General features: G+C 46.3%; 1 protein-coding gene across 1 annotated transcript in view; it reads left to right on the top strand.

Moving 5' to 3' along the window:
* Positions 1 to 21393, top strand: part of xylt2 (xylosyltransferase II) — a 252246-nt gene that overhangs the window by 160792 nt on the left and 70061 nt on the right. The window contains exons 4-6 of the mRNA XM_068004414.1: positions 1350 to 1552; positions 6566 to 6646; positions 13988 to 14204. Coding sequence (XP_067860515.1) covers positions 1350 to 1552; positions 6566 to 6646; positions 13988 to 14204 — 501 coding nt within the window. The remainder of the gene's footprint in view (positions 1 to 1349; positions 1553 to 6565; positions 6647 to 13987; positions 14205 to 21393) is intronic.

Here is a 21393-nt window from a genome sequence, read left to right as displayed (position 1 = left end):
ACCTACCTCTTTGACCAAGCTTTTGGTCACCTGTCCTAATATCTCCTTATGTGGCTCAGTGTCAAATTTTGTCTGATAATCCCTTCTGTGAAGCCCTTTGGGATGTTTCACTGTGTTAAAGGTGCTATATAAATGAAAGTTGTTGTTCAACCCAGTGTCCTGGCTAATATATATCCCTCAGCCAACATCATTAAAACATTATCTGGTCATTATCTCATTGCTGCTTGTGGGATCTGGTGTGCAAATTGGATGTCGCATTTCATCCATTCCAACAGTGCCCACACATCAAAAATACTTCATTGGCTGTAAAGCGCTTTGGGACGGCCTGAGGTTGTGAAAAGTGCTATAAAATGCAAGTGCTTTCTTTCCTTTTTTCATTCTTTACCAGCTATTCCCTGGATGGCTGAAGCGATGAAACACTCAGTGTGACCCGAGGTCAGCAGACAGGGCGAGGGGAATTGAGCTGAAGGTTAATATTGAGGCTGTTTAGTTGCTAGGTGCAGAGGCTAAGCAGGGAGAGGATAAGGAGGTGACATCAACAAGAAGCTAAGGAGGACAACAGACAGAAAGCTTTGAAGGGGAGGCAGGAGGGGGAGAAAGATGGTTGAATGAGAAGACCCTGGAAGAGTAAGGAAGGTAACCGAGCTATGACCTGGCAATGAGAACCACGCTGCTGCCATGGTGATGTGGGCGGGGTGCATCTTAGACCAAGTAGCCAAGAGGGACAGCTTCATGAAGGGGAAGAAATTAGCATCAGTGAGCCAGGCTTCAATCAGGGCCAGAACGTTGATGGACTTATCCGACGTGAGGCTATGGATAGAGAGGGCCTTGTTGACGATTCGTAGCTCGAAATCGATGCCGACAAATTGCTGTTGTACTAAAGCTATGAAAGGGGCCCCCTTGAGTGATGCATTTGGAAGGAAGAATGAGGAGAGGCAATATAAACTAAATGGTACAACTTTAAAGGAGGTGCAGGAACAGAGAGATCGGGGGGTGTATATACACAAATCTTAAGGTGACAGGACAAGTTGATAAGGCTGTTTAAAAAAGCACACTGAATCCTTGGCTTTATAAATAGAAGCATAGAGTACAAAAGCAAGGAAGTTATGCTAAACCTTCATAAATCACTGGTTAGGCCTGAGTTGGCGCATTGTGTCCAATCTGGGCACCACACTTGGGTAAGATACCAGAGGACTGATGGTACCTGAGGAGCTAGATTCCAGCTTGAGCCGGCACCTTCAGGAGCAGAGGAGAAAACACCGGTGAAAAGAACATAGGGACATTGACGGGTACAATTATTTTAGTCTTTTCAGGCTTTAAATGTGACTTCTGCCGTTCTGTTCCCACAGCGTTCCAATTACCTGCACAGGGAGGTCATGCAGCTGGCAAAGCGGTACCCAAACATCCGGATAACCCCCTGGCGAATGGTTACAATCTGGGGAGGGGCAAGCCTGCTGAAGATGTACCTGCACTGTATGAAGGATCTGCTGGAAATGACTGACTGGCAGTGGGACTATTTCATCAACCTGAGCGCCACTGATTACCCTACCAGGTCAGTGTCTTTAAATAATGGGAGTCTGGCACTGCAAGGGGAAGTGAGCGAGCTCCTGATTGGTGCCTCAGAGGATAACACTAGTCCTTTATAGGTGCCATTTTGAGAAATGCTGCAGTTTTGGTGATACTTGCTCTCTCCTCCCCGCACTCCTCTCTTGAAGGCCCTAACTCACTTTGGGGTACAGTCCCACTCTTGTTGACGGTTTTCGATGCGTCTTCCCATGTGGCCAGGTTTTCATTCGTGAGTCCAGACAGTAAACGTCACCAGTTTGTTTGACAGTGGGGAGCTCGTAATCCTGCCCTCATCCGATGTCAGTGAGAGTCGCTGGATAGCGAGGAGGAGGAACCCTGCCTGTAATTTTGTCCTTCCTCCTTAGCCTGAACACCAGGGTCAGTTGTTACGAGCCTCTTGCACGAACCTCCTGGCAGGGATTAGCCTACCCAGTACATACCTGGAATCGGACCCGACACATTCTGGTGTTACACAGGAAAAGGCCTTTACCCATCAGGCTGTCGGGGAAGCTGCTGACTTTAAATATATTTCCTTTATCCCCGAAGACAGATCCCCCTTCTCGACAGCATGACTTTCATCTGGGAGTCTAGCCAAGAACTGACAAGAGCTAGAAAATGGACAATGAGTCAACGGCAAGCATAAGGATGGTTGGATAATAATCATCCTTCGAGAGACCTGCGAGGCACTTGTCTATCTGTTGGCAAGATGCCATTTGGCTTTGTTCCCATTTTGTTCAATCCTTACTGAAGTAATTAACACCTAGATTAGGTGTTAGCGGATTATCCAGCTTCATGTGCATCAGCACGTAATCCACACTGAGCAGCTAATCATGTAATAATGGATTCCGCTGATTCGTGACTTCATTTGAGTTTTGGGACATTGCTAAAACATTTATTTATTTTGCCAATTTTTTCACTTCATTCCTTGAAGACAGTCCTCCCATTTCCTTGGGCAGCCTTGTCCCCCGGTACTACATTCACACAACCACTCTTCATGTGGTCAGTTTGAACGATCCGGTGGATAGAGATCCGTCGCTGTATAAAACTGGGGTACAGTACTGGTGGGTACAGGTCTGTCATTGCATAACACAGGTGTACAGTATTGGTGGGCACAGGTCTGTCAACGTAACGGATACAGTACTGGTGGGTATAGGTCTATCACTGTAACGCTGGGATACAGTACTGGTCTGTCACTGTAAATCATTGCAGTACAGTACTGGTGGGTCCAGACCTGTCACTGTATAACACTGGGATACAGTACTGGTCTGTCACCGTATATCATTGGGGTACAGTACTGGTGAGTACAGATTTGTCCCCGTATAACACTGAAGTACTTTACCGGCGGATACAGGTCTATCGCATAATACTGGGTTACAGTGCTGGTGGGTGCAGGTCTGTCACTGTACAGTACTGGAGTACCATACTGGTGGGTACAGATGTGTCACTGTGTAACACGGTACAGTACTGTTCTGTCTAATACTGGGGTGCAGTACTGGTGGGTAGAGGTCTGTCGCTGCACCACTGATGGGTACAGGTCAGTCACTGTATAACACTGGGGTACAGTAGTGGTGGGTAAAGGCCTCTCACTATAGCACGGGGGTGCAGTAATGGTGGATACAGGTCTCTCACTATGTAACGGGCACAGTACTGGTGGGTACAGGTCCGTTATTGTATAACCCTGGGAAACAGTACTGGTGGGTAAAGGTTTCTCACTATAACACTGGCGTGAAGTACAAGTGGGTACAGGTCTGTCATTGTATAATAATGTGGTACGGTACTGGTGGGTACAGGTTTGTTACTGTATAACATGGGTACAGTACTGGTGGGTACAGATCTGTCTCTGTATAATGGATACATTACTGGTGGGGACAGATGTGTCATTGTAACACGGGTACAGTCCTGTTGGATACTGGTCTGTCACTGTATATTGGGTACAGTACTGGTGGGTACAGGTCTGTCACTGTACAACGGGTACAGCACTGGTGGATACAGGTCCGTCATTGTATAATACTGGGGTGCAGCACTGGTAGGTACAGGTCTGTCACTGTAACGGGTACAGTACAGGTGGGGTAGGGTTCTGTAACTTTATAACAATGGTGTACAGTACTGGTGGGTACAGGTCAGTCACAGTATAACACTGGGATACAGTACTGATGGGTCCAAGTCTGTCGCTGTATAACACTGGGGTTCAGTACTGGTCTGTAACTGTTTAACAGTACGGTACAGCACTGGTGTGTACAGGTTTGTCGCTGTATAACACTGGAGTACAGTAGTGGTGGGTACAGGTCTGTCACTATATAACAGATACAGTACTAGTGAGTACAGTCTGTTGCTGTATAACATGGGTACTGTATTAATGGGTACAGATCTGTCACTATAATACTAGGATACAGTACTGGTGGGTACAGGTCTGTCACTATATAACATGGTACAATACTGGTGGGTACAGGTCTGTATCTGTATAACACTGGAGTGCAGTATTGGTGGGTACAGGATGTCACTGTAACACTGGTGGGTACAGTACTGGTGGGTAGAGGTCTGTCTCTGTCCAGCACTGGGATACAGTACAAGTCTGTCACTATATAATACTGAGATACAGTACTGGTGGGTACAGGTCCGTCACTGTATAACATGGTAGAGTACTGGTGGGTAATTGTCTATTGTTATAGCACTGGGGTACAGTTCTGGTGGGTACAAATCTGTCACTGTATAACACTGGGAAACAGTCCTGGTAGGTACAGATCTCTCACTGTATAATACTGGGGTACAGTACTGGTGGGTGCAGGTCTGTCACCGTATAACACTGGGGTGCAGTACTGGCGAGTACAGGCCTGTCACTGTCTAACACTGATGGGTAGAGGACTGTTGATGAATCAAACTGGGGTACAGTCCTGGTGGGTACAGATCTGTCACTGAATAACACAGGTACATTACTGGTGGGTAGAGGTCTGTTACTGAATAACGGGTACTGTACTGCTGGGTAAAGGTCTGCCACTGTATACCATGGGTACGTTACTGGTGGGTACAGGTCTGCCACCGTATCTTGTGTACAGTACTGGTGGGTACGGGTCTGTCACTATAATGCAGTAGTACATCAAGTCCCGGTAGCATCCTAGTAAATCTTTTCTGCACTCTTTCTAGTTTAATAATATCCTTTCTATAATAGGGTGACCAGAACTGTACACAGTATTCCAAGTGTGGCCTTACTAATGTCTTGTACAACTTCAACAAGACATCCCAACTCCTGCATTCAATGTTCTGACCAATGAAACCAAGCATGCTGAATGCCTTCTTCACCACCCTATCCACCTGTGACTCCACTTTCAAGGAGCTATGAACCTGTACTCCTAGATCTCTTTGTTCTATAACTCTCCCCAACGCCCTACCATTAACGGAGTAGGTCCTGGCCCGATTCGATCTACCAAAATGCATCACCTCACATTTATCTAAATTAAACTCCATCTGCCATTCATCGGCCCACTGGCCCAATTTATCAAGATCCCGTTGCAATCCTAGATAACCTTCTTCACTGTCCACAATGCCACCAATCTTGGTGTCATCTGCAAACTTACTAACCATGCCTCCTAAATTCTCATCCAAATCATTAATGTAAATAACAAATAACAGCGGACCCAGCACCGATCCCTGAGGCACACCGCTGGTCACGGGCCTCCAGTTTGAAAAACAACCCTCTACAACCACCCTCCGTCTTCTGTCGTCAATCCAATTTTGTATCCAATTGGCTACCTCACCTTGGATCCCATGAGATTTAACCTTATGTAACAACCTACCATGCGGTACCTTGTCAAATGCTTTGCTAAAGTCCATGTAGACCACGTCTACTGCACAGCCCTCAACTATCTTCTTGGTTACCCCTTCAAAAAACTCAATCAAATTCGTGAGACATGATTTTCCACTCACAAAACCATGCTGACTGTTCCTAATTAGTCCCTGCCTCTCCAAATGCCTGTAGATCCTGTCTCTCAGAATACCCTCTAACAACTTACCCACTACAGATGTCAGGCTCACCGGTCTGTAGTTCCCAGGCTTTTCCACGCCGCCCTTCTTAAACAAAGGCACAACATTTGCTACCCTCCAATCTTCAGGCACCTCACCTGTAGCTGTCGATGATTCAAATATCTCTGCTAGGGGACCCGCAATTTCCTCCCTAACCTCCCATAATGTCCTGGGATACATTTCATCAGGTCCCGGAGATTTATCTACCTTGATGCGTGTTAAGACTTCCAGCACCTCCCTCTCGGTAATATGTACACTCCTCAAGACATCACTATTTATTTCCCCAAGTTCCCTAACATCCATGCCTTTCTCAACCGTAATACCGATGTGAAATATTCATTTAGGATCTCACCCATCTCTTGTGGTTCCGCACATAGATGACCTTGTTGATCCTTAAGAGGCCCTACTCTCTCCCTAGTTACTCTTTTGCCCTTTATGTATTTGTAGAAGCTCTTTGGATTCTCTGTAGGGGTAGCTTTACTCTGTAACTAGCCCGTGCTGTACCTGTCCTGCGAGTGTTTGGCGGGACAGTGTAGAAGGAGTTTTACTCTGGATCTTAACACGTGCTGTACCTGAACTGGGAGTGTTTGCTGGTGCAGTGTAGCGGGATTTTTTCTCTGTGTCTGATCTGTGCTGTACCTGCCTTGGGAGTGTTTGCTGGTGCAGTGTAGAGGGATTTTTTTCTCTGTATCTGACCCGTGCTGTACCTGCCTTGGGAGTATTTGATGCTAATCAAAATGGAAAAAGTTCCATTTCCCAACATTAACATCCTCTATATGCAAAATACTGTGAATGCTGGAAATCTGAAATAAAACAAAAAGCTGGAAACAGTCAGTAGGTCAGGCAGCATCTGTGGAGAGAGAAACATCCTTCATCTTGACGAGCGTAAAATTCACAAAGAACATGCCCAGTATCAACAATAAGTTTTTGAAGTAAAAGATTACAAACTCTTGTTTACATTGTGAACTGTTTTAATTCACAGGACAAATGATGAGCTGGTGGGATTCCTGTCCAGGTACAGAGAGAAGAACTTCCTGAAATCACACGGCCGGGATAATGCCAGGTAGGTGCCGAAACTTAGCCCTATGGTTTCATGTTGTGACGAACCTGGTTGCATCTCTGGGCTGTGCTGAATTCACTGGCTTCAGCCAGGGATGCAGTGGGAACACTCCAGTTATCCCAGGAACTACTTTTGCAGGGTCAAAGGTTTCTATTATTAAAGAACCAAATGAAAGGCCGTGGCCCATAGAGTAGGACCCGATTACTGTTGCACATTGGAAGAAAAAACTGGATGCGTAAATGTCCTGTGAGAAGTGTCAAACTGGCTAATGATGAATGAAGATTGTCAGTAGACCTGGCACTAAATGCGTATCACTGTGGAGCAGCAATCAAATGAACAAATACAATGCTGGTCCGAGATGGGGAGCTGGAGGGCCCGGGATGGGGGAGCTGGAGGGCCCGGGATGGGGGAGCTGGAGGGCCCGGGATGGGGGAGCTGGAGGGCCCGGGATGGGGGAGCTGGAGGGCCCGGGATGGGGGAGCTGGAGGGCCCGGGATGGGGGAGCTGGAGGGCCCGGGATGGGGGAGCTGGAGGGCCCGGGATGGGGGAGCTGGAGGGCCCGGGATGGGGGAGCTGGAGGGCCCGGGATGGGGGAGCTGGAGGGCCCGGGATGGGGGAGCTGGAGGGCCCGGGATGGGAGAGCTGGAGGGCCCGGGATGGGAGAGCTGGAGGGCCCGGGATGGGGGAGCTGGAGGGCCCGGGATGGGGGAGCTGGAGGGCCCGGGATGGGGGAGCTGGAGGGCCCGGGATGGGGGAGCTGGAGGGCCCGGGATGGGAGAGCTGGAGGGCCCGGGATGGGGGAGCTGGAGGGCCCGGGATGGGGGAGCTGGAGGGCCCGGGATGGGGGAGCTGGAGGGCCCGGGATCAGAAAGTGAGGGCCCGAGAGTGAGGTCCTGAGAATCAGTTTGAAAGCATTGGCATTGTGGGGTTGCCTTGTTTAGCAGGTCAAAGCATTAATGGAATATAGCAACTTTAAGTCCTGCTCTAAATGAGATGAATTGGGTAAGTGAGTTAGTTCTCGAAACCGAGTAATAGGACAGTGTCCTAACAGCACAGACCAGGGGATGGAGTAAACTTTCCTGTGCACCATGCCACATCAGGCAATGCATTTACTCACTCAGCCACTGGGCCACAGTGGTGGGGGCAATATAACTGGCTTCCGCATACCTGGGTTAGTGAGGGGACAAACCAATCAAGATAGCAATCTTGATCGCAATCATTGACACACTGTGAAATGGGGTGAGAACAAGATTGGGTTTGGCCCCCATGATTGAAGAGTCTGCTGACCCTTGTCTTGAATGTTTAATTTGGGTGTACTGCTGTTTGTAGAACTGTACAACCAGCTGAGTGATTATGCTACTGGACTAGTAACGCAAGGGTGAGTTCAGATCCTGTCATGGCAAGTTGTGAAATTGAATTCAATAAAACTGGTGCTTTTATTTTGTTGTAAAAGTCCAACTGGTTCACTAATGTCCTTCAGGGAAGGGAACCTGCCGTCCTTACCTGGCCTGGCGTACATGTGACTCCAGTCCCATACTATGTGGTTGACCCTTAATGCCCTCAGGGCAATAAATGTTGCAGTCACATCCCAAGAACAAATAATGAAACACAAGTAACTGTCTTCAGGAAAGGAAGGTTAGAGAAGAAAATTGGGAGGGGAGAGGAAGAGGAGAGAAATGCATCAAGCAGAAATTAGATGGTCCTTCCCTTTCAAATTCAATAACCAGCCCCCTCGAAAGAGTCTTTTTTTAAGACCTAGCCACTTTGTGCAACTCATTCTGAAAAGCTGAGAGTTGACACAGTGGGCTGAAAATGCTTCTCGTTATCACAATGAAAACTGGGAGCTGTCTGGTGCTGTTTGTTTCAGAGCAGCGGTGTCTCTGTGGAGCGTTCCCAACACCCCAGGGGCAGCAGAGCTGACTGATGTTTGCCATTGCACGTTTGGTAACTGGAGCAGGAGATGTGCTGGAAATCGTTAGGATTAATTTATTACTGTCTATGCCACTGTGTGAATGCGCGCTGCTTTGTAACACTGGGTAAAGCAGCAGCAGTTGGGATGAAATGGGATTGTTTGACCGGATTGCTCCACTGGGAGGAAGACAAGGAGAATCCTCTCAAAAGTGTTGTTTTTCTGCGTTTCCTCCCTTCCTCTCAGCAATGCCGACAGGCCCTTTCCTAAGTAGCTGATGTTCACAAGTGTGTCTGGACAGTGAATCTCAGCAGGCTATTTGACTGTAAAGGCCATCACACCCGAGCCCAATTCTGTCCACATGCGCAACAGGAATATTATATTTGGTTTCAATGGGTTTACCAACTACATAAGTTTCCAGAGGTCGATTGATGGCTTGATCTGAGGTAGCTGATTTCAACTGTAAGAGCAGTAGGGGTGCTACAGTTGATATATGCACCTTGTGCTAGTGAAAGGAAATCAAGCCATTGATAGCTACCTGCTATAAAGTGTTTGTACATGGATGTTGGGTCGAGCTAGGCGGTGATGCCCCCATTGTCAATTAGCCTGCCTGCACTCGCTGCCTCGGTTCACACGAGTGACAGCCATATGATGAGGTACCAGAAGGTGACTGACATTAGTGGAACTGTACCCCAGCAAGAGTCTGTGACATCAGGAGGGGGATGGAAACTAGGCAAAAAAAAAATCACAAATTATTCTGCGAGTTTACCCCAGAAACAGATGAAAGCAAGACACAGATTAATCTCTTTGGTGCTGTCAGATTTCAAAGATGAAAGCGATATGGTGCCTCTGATTTCAAAACCGATCTATAATGAATCTGCACAGGATCTTCCTTGTGTTCCGGTTTCATCGGCACTGTTCTCAGTTCCCAGCCTGTTTATTCTCCTAGGGACTGTTTATCGCCACACGTTGCCCTCTTGGATGGCTGGCAGGACCTTTCAGATAACGAACCCCTCCAGCCTTGACTTGCATGCAGTCACTGACTGGGGAGCTTTCTTAAAGCTGCCCTGATGAGCAGTGTTCACTCCGAGTACATTGGTTCAGAATTTTCTGGAATGGGGTGTCTCACTGCGTGCTCCGTTAGTTAGACTTTTTCCCTCACCTTCAACTCGAAAAACGTTTGCTGGAAAATGCGAGCTGATAATGGGGCATCCTGGGACCTTAGTGAACGATGAGACCAACAGTGTATCTCCTTAACTAATGAAATTTAAGGGTTGAGAAATAAATGACGGAGAAGGAAATAGGGTGAATTAGAGTCGAATTAGGCACAGAAAGAGAAATAGAGAGGGAAAGAAAGATTGGATTAAGAGAGGGAAAAAAGAGTCTGAAAGGAAAAATAAGAAAAAAATAAAAATTTAATATTTTTAAAAACCTCTAGCAACAATTTACTACCTGCAGGAATGAGACTCCACAGTTTCAATTGTTCCCTTTTTGGGCCGGAGAAGTGAAGTGGCATTGCAGGAACATAAATCTCGACATTGAAAGGGTTGTTATGTTGTGAAATACCAGCTCTAACTTTCTACAGCGAGTTTAATTCGTTCTAACAGCACAAATGCAGCAATTTCTTGAAACTCACAGGGCAGTTGATGGCGGGCCCCCGTTTTCTCGAGGCTAATGGCAGAGCAGTGCAAATCATCCAGCAACTTGTGGCGATTCTCAACTCACAGCGTATCTCTTCCTTGCCACAAATTGCTGGGTTATTTATACATTAATAACGGCGCACACATTAAACTCGCCGTTATTTCCCCAGCAAGTTGTGGGCCATTATGTTATCCACTTGTCTGGTTGACTCTGCTAGAAAACAGCAGTGTCTCCTGCTCAATGTGCAGGAAGGAAGATGGATGAGGTGTATTAAAAATGATAGAAGTTCAGTTTTGTTGAGGAACACTTTTAAATTGATGGTGTTCAATATGGAGGATAAGTATAAACAGAAGAAAAATAGACCCAAGTGTAAACTAAGTGAAGAACCTCCAGACTGAAAGAAAAGATCAATTAAATTGGGAATCAAACACTAATATACAAAAACCCACAGTGAATAAAAAGGGAGGCACTCGGGGAAGGTTAGAGAGTAAAATGGATATTAGAGGTAGAGGGGAGCCTGGAGATGAGGGTTGATCAGGATGTTAAATACTAAATCCAGTCAGTATCAGACAGCAGAATGTACTGGTCAGATCTCACTTAGTGGTACTCTGGTACTGGTCACTACAAAGAACCGTCACACTGGACGGTGTGAGAAGACAGGAGCAGCACTGATCCCGAGTGTACAGAGAATGTGTTATGATGAAAGATTAGAGAAACACATGCTGTAGAGCCTGCAAAAGGTGGTAGGTAAGAGTGAGGACAAATGCCTAAGGCATCTTATATATTGAGTGGTATAGATCAGGGAAAGCCAGAGCATTATTTCAACATCAGTTAGGAGAGTAGGAGCTAAATTGGTGAAAACTAAATTTAAAATATGTTAAATGGGATAATTGGCCCAGCATGGTAATGGACGCCAAGACATTGGGATCGTTCAAGATATTGTTGGGTGCTGTGGTGCAAAGAGAGTTGGCTTTGATGGGAGGGTTAGGGTACTAGAGGGGTGGGCTGTGATGGGAGAGTTAGGGTACTGGAGGGGTGGGCCTCATCGGGAGAATTCGGGTAGTAGAAGGGTGGGCTTCGAAGAGATGAGGGTGGAAGAGATAAGCTACTGTGGACCGAATAGCATTTTCCCATCCTGACTTCCACGTGTCATGAGAACTCAGTAACTTTTCATCACTTACTAGTCCAGACAGCGAGTGTCAGTGGGGATCAGCCAGACCAGATCCTGCCCTTTCCACACTGCATAACAACCAGGAACAACAACTTGCATTTATATAGCACTTTCAACGTAGTAAAACGTCCCAAGGTGCTTCACGGGAGCATTATCAAACAAAATTTGACACCGAGCCACGTAAGGAAGTATTAGAACAGGTGACCAAAAGCTTGGTCAAAGGCAGGTTTTAAGCAGCATCTTAAAGGAGGAGAGAGAGGCAGAGAGGTTTAGGGAGAAAATTCCAGAGCTTAGGGCCGAGGCAGCTGAAGGCATGGCCGCCAATGGTGGAGTGATTAAAATCAGGGATGCACAAGAGGCAAGAATTGGAGGAGCGCTGAGATCTCAGAGGGTTGTAGGGCTGGAGGAGGTTACAGAGATAGAGAGGAGGGGCGAGGCCATGGAGGGATTTGAAAACAATGATGAGAATTTTAAAATTGAGGTGTTCCCGGACCGAGAGCGAAAGTAGGTCAGTGAGCACAGGGGTGATGGATGAACGGGACTTGGTGTGAGTTAGGATACGGGCAGCAGAGTTTTGGATGTGCTTAAGTTTATGGAGGGTCAAAGATGGGAGGCCGGCCAGGAGGCCAGTAGAATAGTCCACTCTAGAGGTAACAAAGGCATGGGTGAGGGTTTCAGCAGCAGATGAGCTGAGGCAGGGGCGGAGACAGGCGATGTTACAGAGGTGGAAGTAGGTGATCTTGATGATGGAGAGGATATGTGGTCGGAAGCTCATCTCAGGGTCAAATAGGATACGAAGACTGCGAACGGTCTGGTTTGGCCTCAGGCAGTGGCCAGGGGAGGGATGGGGTCGGTGGCTAGGGAACGGAGTTTGCGGCGGGGAGCAAAGACAATGGCTTCGATCTGCCCAATGTTTAGTTGGAGGAAATTTTTGCTCATCCAGTATTGAATGTCGGACAAGCAGTGTGACAAATGAGACAGTGGAGGGGTCGAGAGAGGTGGTGGTGAGGTAGAGCTGGGTATCGTCAGCGTACATGTGGAATCTGACGTTGTGCTGAGAGGCAGCATGTAAATGAGAAATAGGAGGGGGCCAAGGATAGATCCTCGGGGGACTTCAGAGGTAACGGTGTGGGAGCAGGAAGAGAAGCCATTGCAGGTGATTCTCCGGCTACGACCGGATAGATAAGAATGGAACCAGGCGAGCGCAGTCCCACCCAGCTGGACAACGGAGGAGAGGTGTTGGAGGAGGATGGTGTGGTCAACCGTGTGACAGGCTGTAGACAGGTGGAGAAGGATGAGGACGGATAGTTCACCACGGTCACAGTCACATAGATTAAGAACATAAGAACATAAGAAATAGGAGCTGGAGTCGGCCAATTGGCCCCTCGAGCCTGCTCCGCCATTCAATAAGATCATGGCTGATCTGATCCTAACCTCCAATCTAAATTCATGTCCAATTTCCTGCCTGCTCCCCGTAACCCCTAATTCCCTTTACTTCGAGGAAACTGTCTATTTCTGTTTTAAATTTATTTAATGATGTAAAATGAGTGTCATTTGTGACTTTGATAAGGGCCGTTTCAGTGCTGTGACGGGGAAGAAACCTGATAGGTGGGATTCAAACATGGATTTGCAGGAAAGAGGGGCACGGATTTGGGAGGCGACATCATGTTCAAGGACTTTGGAGAGGAAAGGGAGGTTGGAGATGGGGTGGTAGTTTGCAAGGGCAGAGAGATCACAGGTGAGTTTTTTCAGGAGGGGAGTAATGACAACAGATTTGAAAGGAAGGGGGACAGTACCTGAGGAGAGGGAACCGTTAACAACATCAGCTAATGTGAGGGCCAGGAAGGGAAGTTGGGTGGTCAGCAGTGTAGTGGGAATAGTGTCGAGGGAGCAGAAGGTAAATCTTATGGTCAAGATGAGCTCAGAGAGGGCATGAGGGGAGATAGGAGAGAAATTAGAGAAAGATGCAAGTTCAGGGCTAGGGGGACACCGTAGGGGAAGTTTGGCTTGATGGGCTAGGGGAAGGGAAGGAAATGGCAGAGACAGCTGAACGTATAGTCTCAATCTTAGTGACACAGAAGTCCAAGAACAGGGGTGAGGATTTAAGCCTGGGACCATTGTACAGTTCATTTACCTGCGAAGCTGTCAGGGAGCTTTTGTCAGTGATTTGTTTAGGCTTCTGTTTACTACAGCAGATATATTTCTGTAAAATAAACATTAAAACTCTCGCCTCTGAGTCAGAAGGTTGTAGGTTCAAGTCTCAATTAAAAGATTTGAGCACATAATTTAGGCTGACACTTCAGTGCAGTGCTGAGGTGGATGTAAAAGATCCCATGACATTATTCGAAGAAGAGCAGGCGATTTCTCCCCGGTGTCCTGGCCAATATTTAATCCTCTACCAACATCACTAAAACGGATTACCTGGTCATTTATCTCATTGCTGTTTGTGGGATCTTGCTGTGTGCAAATTGGCTGCAGCGTTTCCTATATTACAACAGTGACTACGCTTCAAAAGTACTTCATTGGCTGTAAAGTGCTTTTAATGTCTTGAGGTCATGAAAGGCACTGTATAAATGCAAGTCTTTCTTTCTTTATTAATTCATTCGTACTCCGTTATTTACAGGTTCATCAAGAAACAGGGGTTGGACCGACTCTTCCACGAATGTGACAACCACATGTGGCGTCTCGGAGACAGGCAGATCCCAGAAGGCATTGTGGTGGACGGCGGTTCTGACTGGTTCGCTCTGACTCACAAGTTTGTTGATTATGTGGTGCACACGCAGGATGAGCTGGTCACTCAGTTGAAGCAGTTCTACTGGTACACACTGCTTCCAGCTGAGGTGAGAACTGGCAGCTGCACAGGCCTGTTCTTCTCAAATATGTTCTGTTCTGTGGGTTTTATGCCCATCAAGTACATTCAAAACAGAGATCGATAGATTTCTAGATATTAAAGGCATCAAGGGATATGGGGATAGTGCAGGAAAATGGCGTTGAGCTAGAAAATCAGCCATGATCTTGATGAATAGCGGACCAGGCTTGAGGGGCCGGATGGCCTACTCCTGCTGCTATTTCTTATGTTCTTATGTTGTTATCAAAATGAGGGATGTTAGTGCTGGGGTATGGGAGACTTTCCATTTCAGGCACCCAGTATCAGCATCAAACACTCCTAGGGCAGGTACAGCATGGTTTAGATACAGAGTAAAGCTCCCTCTACACTGTCCCGTCAAACACTCTCAGGTGATCATTTTCCACTTACCTCACCAGGCATCATGTGGCCTCCTTGACTGAGAATGTTGATTTAGTTAGTTGGGAACAGTTTTATCCTGTGGGGCTCATACCTACTAGAAGCTGTTGTAAGCTGATTTTATGTAAGACTTATAGACAGCAAACGCAAGAGACTTACATTGCATCAGTCTGGGTTGAATCAAAATCATACAATTTTTCAGCACCGAAGAAGGTTACACTCCCATCACATGTGCTGGCTCTCTGAAAGAGCTATCCCCTTAGTCCCAATCCCCTTCCCTTTCACCATTCAGCCCACTGTCTGTGTGACATCTCTCTCAAAGAGCCATCCCTTTACATTCTACGTTAAAACAAAATTCTCTTCACCTCTCCTTTGGTTCTTCTGGTGATGATCTTAATTGATGCCCTCTAGTTACCTACTCACTGACCAGTGAAAATAGTCGTTCCGATTTACCTTATCAAAACCCCTTGTAACTTTGAACACTTCTATCAGATCTGCTCTTAACCTGTATCCTGATGAAAAGAGCCCCAGTGTCTCTCGTCTTTTCTTATAACTAATGGGCCATAACCCTTCAAAAATGATTCATTGACTGTGAAGCACTTTGGGACATGCTGAGGACATGAAAGGTGCTATTTAAATGCAGGCTATTTCTGATATGTACATAGCTCTGTGTCGGATGGTGTGGGTGTATCAGAAATGGACGAATAATACATCAGGGTAAGAATTTAATAACCTGTTTTGCCACCATCAGAATTGGTATTTCATAATTATCTCCCCTCCCTTCCTAAAAGTGCTGGCTGTTGCTGGGGTACAGTTCCATGGATGATGAGCACCCTCTGGTACTTCACCCAAGTTCCCATTCTTCATGTGTGTGAGCGTAGACGGTGGGAGTTGGTAGGCTATTGAGTCATGGAGGGCATCACAGTCAAGCCAGACTCTGTACCCACCAGACATCCTCAAATGCACACGTTCCAGCAGGGGAGTTCTGGACAGTAGTCAGGGGCAGGAATCCTGGCTGATTCTTAATTTCCCTCCCCCCACTCTAACTCAGGGAGCACTGAGGCCTATTGTAGTGCCCTAGACCCGCCCCAGCTGAGATCAGCCAGCTCGGCACAGACTTGGGATTGAACATGTGACCTTCTGGTCTGTATGTGCTGCTGGGCTCTTTTTATGATGTTCCTGTGTCTTGACTCAGACAGTTATAATCTGATAAACCTGTACCCAGTGTATTTGTGTACATTTAGGAATTTTTATAGTGCGTGTAAATCTGTGCTGAATAGATGCAATTAATCAACTTCCACTAATGTGACACATGGACAGGCAGTTAACAATAAATCATGCACGCTTGAAAAGTAGGGGAAAATTGCTTACGGTGGGGTATTGATAGTACATATGGGACTGGCTGAGGAGAGGCACTTCTTCCCCTGCAATGCAGCAAGAAAGCAAATGTATTTAATTTCTAACTTAATAGGAAAGGTTCAAAAGGCACATGAGCCATAGAGTAGTGATAATGGGGGACTTCAATTATCCTAATATAGACTGGGATAGTAACAGTGTAAAGGGCAGAGAGGGGGAAGAATTTCTGAAGTGTATTCAGGAGAACTTCCTTGACCAGTACGTTTCTAGCCCAATGAGGAAGGAGGCATTGCTGGATCTGGTTCTGGGGATTGAGGTGGGTCAAGTGGAGCAAGTGTCAGTGGGGGAACATTTAGGGAACAGTGATCATTATATCATGGAAAAGGACAAGGACCAATCTAGGGTAAAAATACTTAATTGGAGGAGGGCCAATTTCAGTGGGTTAAGAACGGATCTGGCCTGGGTAAATTGGAATCAAAGATTGGCAGCCAAGACTGTAACCGATTAATGGGCAAAGAAGAGATTGGTCAGGTACAGTCTAGGTACATTCCCACGAGGGGGAAAGGTAGGGCAACTAAAGCCAGAGCTCCCTAGATGACGAAAGAGATAGAGAGATGAAGCAGAAAAAGGGGGCATATGACAGGTTGATAATACAAGAGAGAACTAGGCTGAATATAGAAAGTACAGAGGAGAAGTGAAAAAAGAAATAAGAGGGGCAAAGAAAGAGTATGAGAATAGACTGGCGCCCACATAAAAGGGAATCCAAAAGTCTTCTATAGGCATATAAATAGTAAACGGGTAGTAAGAGGAGGGGTGGGGCCAATTAGGGACCAAAAAGGAGACCTACGCATGGAGGCAGAGGGCATGGCCGAGGTACAAAATGAGTACTTTGCGTCTGTCTTTATCAAGGAAGAAGATGCTGCCAAGTCACAGTAAAAGAGGAGGTAGTTGAGATATTGAATGGGCTAAAAGTTGATAAAGAGGAGGTACTAGAAAGGCTGGCTGTACTTAAACTAGATAAGTCACCAGGTCCGGATGGGATGCATCCTAGGTTGCTGAGGGAAGTAAGGGTGGAAATTGCGGAGGTACTGGCCATAATCTTCTAATCATCCTTAGATACAGGGATGGTACCAGAGGACTGGAGAATTGCAAATGTTACATCTTTGTTCAAAAAAGGACGTAAGGATAAACCCAGCAACTACAGGCCAGTCAGTTTAACCTCAGTGGTGGGGAAACTTTTAGAAACAGTAATCTGGGACAAAATTAACAGTCACTTGGACAAGTGTTGATTAATTAAGATAAGCCAGCATGGATTTGTTAAAGGCAAATTATGTTTAACAACTTAACTAACTTGATTGAGTTTTTTGATGAGGTAGCAGAGAGGGCTAGGATGAGGCAATGTGGTTGATGTAGTGTATATGGACTTCCAAAGGTATTTGATAAAGTGCCATATAACAGGCTTGTCAGCAAAGTTGAAGCCCATGGAATAAAAGGGGCAGTGGCAGCATGGATACAAAATTGGCTAAGTGACAGGAAACAGAGAGTAATGATGAATGGTTGTTTTTCAGACTGAAGGAAAGTATACTGTGGTGTTCCCCAGGGGTTGATACTAGGATCACTGCTTTTCTGATATATATTAATGACTTGGACTTGGGTGTACAGGGCACAATTTCAAAATTTGCAGATGAGATAATACTTGGCAGTGTAGTGAACAGTGAGGAGGAAAGTGATGGCAGATGAAATTTAATGCAGAGAATGCAAAGCGATATGTTTTGGTAGGAAGAACGAGGAGAGGCAAAATAAACTAAAGGGTACAATTCTAAAGGGGGTGCAGGAACAAAGAGACCTGTGGGTATATGTGTGAAGGTCGTTGAAGGTGGCAGGGCAGGTTGAGAAAGTGGTTAAAAAAGCATACGGGATCCTGGGCTTTATAAATAGAGGCACAGAGTACAAGAGCAAGGAAGTTATGATGAACCTTTATAAAACACTGGTTCGGCCACTGCAGGAGTATTGTGTCCAATTTTGGGCTCCGCACTTTAGGGAAGGTGTGAAGGCCTTAGAGAGGGTGCAGAAAAGATTTACTAGAATGGTTCCAGGGATGAGGGACTTCAGTTATGTGCATAGACTGGAGAAGCTGGGGTTGTTCTCCTTAGTGCAGAGAAGGTTAAGAGGTATTCAAAATCATGAGAGGTCTAGACAGAGTAGATAGAGAGAAACTGTTCCCATTGGCGGAAGGGTCGAGAACCAGAGGGCATAGATTTAAGGTAATTGGCAAAAGGACCAAAGGCGACATGAGGAAATACTTTTTTACACAGCGAGTGGTTATGACCTGGAATGCACTGCCTGAAAGGGTGGTCTAGGCAGATTCAATCGTGGCTTTCAAAACAGAATTGGATAAATATTTGAAAGAAGAAAAATTGCTGGGCTGTGGGGAAAGGGCGTGGGAGTGGGACTAACTGGATTGCTCTTGCAGAGAGCCGGCACAGGTTCGATGGGTTGAATGGCCTCCTTCCATGCTGTAACCATTCCATGATTCTAGGTTGGGCATGTTATCTCTGGAAAGGAAGAGATTTCGAGGTGACTTGCTGGAAGCTTTCAAGAATATGATAGAATTGACTAAGTTGTTCGTGATGGTAAAGGTTTCAAATCCCAGGGGGCGCAAACTTAAAATGAGTCAGTTGGGAGTAGGGAGGGAAGTCGGGGAACCTTTTTCATCCAAAGGGTGATGGAGTTTTGGAGCAATTGAGTAGGAAAAAAAGATTGAAGTGGGCAGATGAGAACAGACGCAAAAGTGAAGACAAAAAAATGCGATTTGGCTGTTCAAAACCCCAACACTCCCATCAAATCCCATCCCTCTGGTACCCTAACTCTCCCATCACAGCCCATCCCTCTAGTACCCTAACTCTCCCATCACAGCCCATCCCTCTAGTACCCTAACTCTCCCATCACAGCCCATCCCTCTAGTACCCTAACTCTCCCATCACAGCCCATCCCTCTATCACCCTAACTCTCCCATCACAGCCCATCCCTCTAGTACCCTAACTCTCCCATCACAGCCCATCCCTCTAGTACCCTAACTCTCCCATCGAGGCCCAAGCCTCTGGTACCTAACTCTCCCATCAAACCCCATCCCTCCAGAACCCTAACTCTCCCATCGAGGCCCAAGCCTCTGGGACCTAACTCTCTCATTAACACATAAACCTGTATTTTAAACATCCTTCACTTTCTGTCTCTTAACTACCTTCGCGTGACTAGAACTGAATATGTTCAGCTAACCTCTGACCATCTACCCCAGAATTCTGTTTCCATTGTTTTGCTGTATTGAAAGTGCTGATCCTGCTATGAGGGTGCGATGATGCGAGAAATACAATTTTACAATTCATGTCTAGCATTTTAAGTGTCAGATTATTTATGGAATGACAGATGCATCAAGAGTAAATAATATGTACAAAATGGGCTATTTTATGCATACCCAAAAATGCATTTATACTCTGTACCCCTACAAAAGGAATTCATCCTGAATGTCCCTGAATGTTTTATAACCATAAGTGTTGTGGATTCTTTCTTGTATTCCTAACCCAACTTCACGAATAAAAAAACTGTTTGAGAATATAAAGCATGGAATCGGGTACGGGCATTCTGCCCATCAACCCTGCCCCTTTCACAGCCCATGTACACTCTACCCTATCATGGACTTTACCCATCCATTTAATCTCCTCCCATAGCCCGTGTACTCTCTACCCTATCATGGACTCTACCCACCCATTTAATCTCTCCTCCCAAAGTCCATGTACACTGTATAACATAATAAATCCGAGGTCCTTGTCAATTGATGTGAATTGCCACATAAATCATTATGTTGGATGCATGAGAGCTGATGGGCTTTCTATCATCAGTGCATGGCCCGGGGAATGGGGAGAGGACCAAGGGATTTATTCCTGATGAGCACTTGCTGCCAGGGCTAAAAGGGTTAAATTATAAGGACAGGTTGCACAGTCTAGGCTTGTATTCCCTTGAGTATAGAAGATTATGGGATGATCTAATTGAAGGGTTTAAGATGTTTAAAGGATTTGATAGGGTGGATAGAGAGAAACTATTTCCTCTGGTGGGGGAGTCCAGAACAAGGGAGCGTAACCTTAAAATTATAGTTAGGCCGTTCAGGGATGATGTCAGGAAGCACTTCTTCACACAAAGGGTAGAGGAAATCTGGAACTTTTCTTCCCTCCCCCCCCCACCCCCCCCCCCCAAAAAAAAAGTTGTGGATGCTGGGGTTCAATTGAAGATTTCAAAACTGAGATTGATAGAGTTTTGTTAGGCAAAGGTATCAAAGGTTACGGAACCAAGGAGGGCAGATGGAGTTAAGAAACAGATCAGGCATGATCTAATTGAATGGTGGAACAGGCTCAAGGGGCTGAATGGCCTCCTGCTGTCCCTATGAATGTGTTGCTGAAGTAGTGTGCCTTGTCTGGGGCGGATGATTATGGGAGATAAACGATGAGTGAAGTATAACAACCAGGGATGTGGAGCCAGCCATTTAGTCAGACAAGTGCAGAGTAGGTGAGGAAGGAGAAAGAAACGAGTGCAGCAGAACATGAAGTACCGACTGAGGAAAGAGCAGCAAACACACTCCTCCCATCAGAGAGAAGGCCACACACTTAAGGGCAAAGAGAGTGAGATAGGAATGGGGAGGCAAGAATGGACAGAATAGTTTTTTTTTTAAATGGATTTTTATTCTGGGTTTGGTGGTAGTTTTTGTAGCTGGTGTTTAGACCTCTTGGATTAATGGGGGTGTATGTGAGGGGCAGTGTGGTGGTCTTTCATGTGGTACCACACTAATACTATACGATCCAGAACCCAGTTGCAGGATGTGCCCCAGATATACGCACAAACCACCCGCATTCCCTTTTTTAGCTTTCTCCAATACGGATCTCTTTCTTTCCAACTTCCTCGTCTCCTCTTCTGAAGGTGCTGACTTGTTGGGGTTTGGTTCTGACAGTGCCAGCTTCTGACCAGTACCAAGTGACCACTCTTCATGTGTGGGGCGTCACCGCTGAGGTCAGTCCTGTCTGCATGTGTACACTTCCCAGTTGAAGACACTGGATAGTGAGGCAGTGCTCTTCCTAGTTTCAACCCTCCATATCTAGGGCCAATTGTGACCTTGGCTGTGATTAGCTAACTCGGTATAGACCTAGAATGCAGCTAGTGTGGGTAAGTGGGTTTCCTGCTGTGGAATCGAGGTATACAAGACATCCGTCCTTTTAAAACTGATTCTCTGTCCGTGTTAACCTTCCATTGTTGCACAGCGTAACCTTTGTGTGCTGCATTGCTGACAGCAGCTGTAAGGTGTAAGCAGCAGCTTATATTGTGAGGGCACTTTCCTCACTGGGACTGATGAGATTGTGTCTAACGCCTGGTGCATTAAAACAGTT

The sequence above is a fragment of the Heptranchias perlo genome, chromosome 23 (assembly GCF_035084215.1).
Source record: "Heptranchias perlo isolate sHepPer1 chromosome 23, sHepPer1.hap1, whole genome shotgun sequence".
NCBI lineage: Eukaryota > Metazoa > Chordata > Chondrichthyes > Hexanchiformes > Hexanchidae > Heptranchias > Heptranchias perlo.
Note: the sequence above shows the minus strand (reverse complement) of the source record. Positions and strands in the feature narration are given on the sequence as shown.